This window comes from Egretta garzetta, unplaced genomic scaffold (assembly GCF_000687185.1).
Source record: "Egretta garzetta isolate BGI_Z169 unplaced genomic scaffold, ASM68718v1 scaffold872, whole genome shotgun sequence".
Lineage (NCBI taxonomy): Eukaryota > Metazoa > Chordata > Aves > Pelecaniformes > Ardeidae > Egretta > Egretta garzetta.
This window is the reverse complement of record NW_009258805.1, coordinates 24,499-27,987: the sequence shown is the minus strand read 5'-3', so window position 1 is coordinate 27,987 and position 3,489 is coordinate 24,499. Positions and strand designations below refer to the sequence as shown.

The window sequence follows — 3,489 nt, the reverse complement described above, 5'->3', positions numbered from 1 at the left end:
AAATCTCCCCAAATGGGCATTTCAGAGCCGCAGCACCCAAATCGCCATTTCTCACCCCAAAACCTCCCCTAACAGGCATTTTTGACCCCAAAACATCCCCAAATGGGCATTTCGGAGCACTGGTGACCCCCAAATCAACGTTTCTCACACCCAAACCTCCCCAAACGGGCTTTTTGGAGCCCCTGCGCCCCCCAAATCACCATTTCCTGCCCCAAAAACTCCCTGAATGGGGATTTTGGAGCACTGGCCCCCCCCCCCCCAAAGTCGGGATACTTGTATCTGTAATAGCTGCCCCCCCCCCCCCATTCTCCTTTTCTCACCCCAAAACCTCCCCAAATGGGCATTTTTCACCCCAAAACCTCTCAAAATGGGTCTTTCAGAGCCCTGGTATCCCCCAAATCGATGTTTCTCACCACAAAACCTCCACAAATTTGCATTTCGGAGCCCCAATGCCCCCCAAATCACCATGTCTCACCCAAAAACCTCCCCAAATGGGCATTTCGGAGACCCAGGGCGCCCCAAATCACCGTTTCTCATCCCAAAACCTCCCCAAACAGGCGTTTTGGAGCCCTGGCGCCTCCCACATTGTATTTTCTCACACCAAAACCTCCCCAAATTGGCATTTTGGAGCCCTGGTGCCCCCCAAATCGTAAGTTATCACCCCAAAACCTCTTCAAATGGGTGTTTTGGAGCCCTGGCGCCTCCCAAATTGATGTTTCCCACCCCAAAACCACACCAAATGGGTATTTTGGAGCCCCAGCAACCCCAAATTGCCATTTCTTACCCAAAAACCTCCCCAAATTGGTGGTTTGGAGCCCCAGCACTCCCCAAGTCACCATTTCTCACCCCAGAACCTCCACAAATGAGCATTTCAGAGCCCTGGTGCCCCCCATATCACCCTTTCTCACCCCAAAACCTCACCAAATGAGTGTTTCAGAGCCCTGGTAATCCCCAAATCATGGTTTCTCACCCCAAAACCTCCCCAAATTGCTGTTTCTCACCCCAAGACCTCACCAAATGGGTGTTTCGAAGTCCTGGCAATCCCCAAATCATGGTTTCTCACCCCAAAACCTCCCCAAATGGTTTTTGTGGAGCCCAAAATGTCCCAGCAAGGGAGTTTCTCACCCCAAAAGCTCCCTGAATTGTTGTTTTGGGAGACCTGGCAGCCCCAAATCGCTGTTTCTTGCCCCCAAACCTCCCCAAATGGGTGTTTTGGAGCCCATGTGACCCCCAAATCACCCTTTCTCACCCCCAAACCTCCTTAAATTTGAGATTCTGAACCAAAAAGCTCTCAAAATGCCTCTTCCTGACCCCAAAACCTCCCCATATGGTTGTTTTGGAGCCCAAAATGTCCCCAAAAAGGAGTTTCCGACTCCAAAAGCTTTCTGAATTTTTTTAGGAGACCCGGCAGCCCCAAATCGCTGTTTCTTGCCCCAAACCCTCCCTAAATGGGTGTTTCGGAGCCCCAAATCCTCCCCAAATCACCATTGCTCACCCCAAAACCTCCCCAAATTGCCGTTTCTCGCCCCAGAACATCCCCAAATGGGTGTTTCGTTGCCCTGGCGTCTCCCAAATTGCTGTTTCTCACCCAAAAACCTCCCCAAATCAGCATTTTGGAGCACCAGTGACCCCCAAATCAATGTTTCTCACCCCAAAACCTCCCCAAATGGCTGTTTCAAAGTCCTGGCACACCCCAAATCACCATTTCTCACCCCCAACCCTCCCCAAATTGCCATTTCTCACCCCAAAACCTCCCCCCTCTCCCAGGTCCCGACCGCCAGGATGGAGGGGTCCGAAGGCGACGGAGGGGAAGAGCTGCGTCTGCAGCCCCCGTCCACCCAGGAGGTGGAGAGCGGCTCCCGTGCGGGGGGCGAGGGGATCGGCCAGGCCAGGCCACATCCGACAGCATCCAACGCCCCACCCGCCCTTCCCGTGGGATGCGGAGCCGTGGGGTCGAGCCCGGAAGAGGCGGCGGGGGACCCGGCCCCCGACTGTGGCGACAACTCCTGGGAGATCATTCAGAGCGAGCCGGGTACCGCCGGTATCCACAAGGAACCGGATTCCCACGGCGGAAAATTCTCACCGCCCCCACGGGGAGGCCGTGCTGGGACCCCAGGTATAAAAACCCAACCCCAAACCCGCCCCAAATTCCTCCATTTTGGTCTTTTTCTCGCGGAGGATGAGGTGAGGTGGAGCAGATCTTGGGTCGCTTGGGTTCCTCCCCCTGGTTGTTCCCCTCCCAACCTCTTAACGAGGGGTGGGGGAGGGAGGAAATGGAGGTAACGAGGTCACGCGCCGGCCCGCGCTTCAGCAGAACCTCCCAACGTCCACCTGTTGGCAGCGCTGTTTGGGCCACAAACCAACACCCTACGCGTTGTGGTGGAGATGATGACCTCCGTTCCTGGTCGGGCTGGGACAATCCTGGGTGGGAGAGGTCGAGAAGGAGGAGAAGACCCCCAGTTTAATTAAAAAATTAATTTAAAAGGGAGTAATTAGCCCAGGCAGGTGCACGCAGGGGCCGGGTTTGGGACCCGATGGGCAATGTTCAGCCGCTGTTGGGTTGGTGGGATGTATCTCTCAGGGGTTGGGCATTGCCAAAGAGGTCCCGTGCTGGTCAGGGTCTGGTCTTGAAGGCACTGTAGCCACGGTCACAGCCCCGGCGGGCTCAGAAGTGGCTCCACCCCTCCCCCACAAGCTCCTGTGACCACCAGTGACTCTCAGTATTCTTCCCAGGCTCCTGAGGTGCCACCACGAGATGAGCTCCAGCTCCAGCAGATCCCAGCGCACCACTACGCATCCATAGAGGAGGAGAATTACCAAACCACCAGCGACCATCCCGAGGGAACGTCGGGAACACGGGGGCAGAAGCATCTCAGGAGTCCAGTGAGTTCACCGCGACTTTTGAAGCTCGTGGCCAAAGCTCTGGGAGGACAAGGGTTGAGTTTTCTATGCCAGGACAGTGGTGCTAGCCTGGATTTTGGTGGTAGGGGCAGAAGAAGACCCCCGCCCCACTCCCACCCTTTGTCTCTCCCATCCTTTGAGGTCTCAGCTTTTGAACTTTGGGTTTTTCCATCGGCTCTTCCCATTTTTCTTTTCTCCAGGCAAAGGTCCCAGGTCCCGTTGAGCAACCGGAGATGTCAACCCGGGGGAACCTCAGCCACCCAGGTACCGGTGAGGGTGTCTCCTCCCTCACATTGTCCTCTCTGGTGATAAATAGGGTGCTGAGTCTTCTTGCCAGTGGCCCTGGTCCATGAGAACTGGTAGGGAGGTGGAAGCTCTTGAGGACACCACACCCAAAAGCCTCCCGGGCTTTCCCCAGGGGAACCTGTCCAGGGAGGAGGACGCGATGGGCCCTGCCAGTGGTTGTCCTCACCCTCCCGGCCTTGCTTCCTACCCCTGCCCCCAGCAGGGCTGTGCTCGAGCGCTGGTGGCGCTTGGGAGGACGGGGAAGCCCTCGCTCCTAGAGCGGCTTGGGCTTGTTCTTATGCA

The 3,489-nt window shown here is 56.3% G+C and overlaps 1 protein-coding gene across 1 annotated transcript in view; it reads left to right on the top strand.

Annotated features, from left to right (window-relative positions):
• Positions 1 to 1,782: 1,782 nt before the first annotated feature.
• Positions 1,783 to 3,489, top strand: part of LOC118451761 (E3 ubiquitin-protein ligase rnf213-alpha-like) — a gene marked incomplete at its 3' end in the record, with an annotated part of 17,917 nt that continues 16,210 nt past the window's right edge. Inside the window, exons 1-2 of the mRNA XM_035889356.1 lie at positions 1,783 to 2,184; positions 2,734 to 2,846. Coding sequence (XP_035745249.1) covers positions 1,783 to 2,184; positions 2,734 to 2,846 — 515 coding nt within the window. The remainder of the gene's footprint in view (positions 2,185 to 2,733; positions 2,847 to 3,489) is intronic.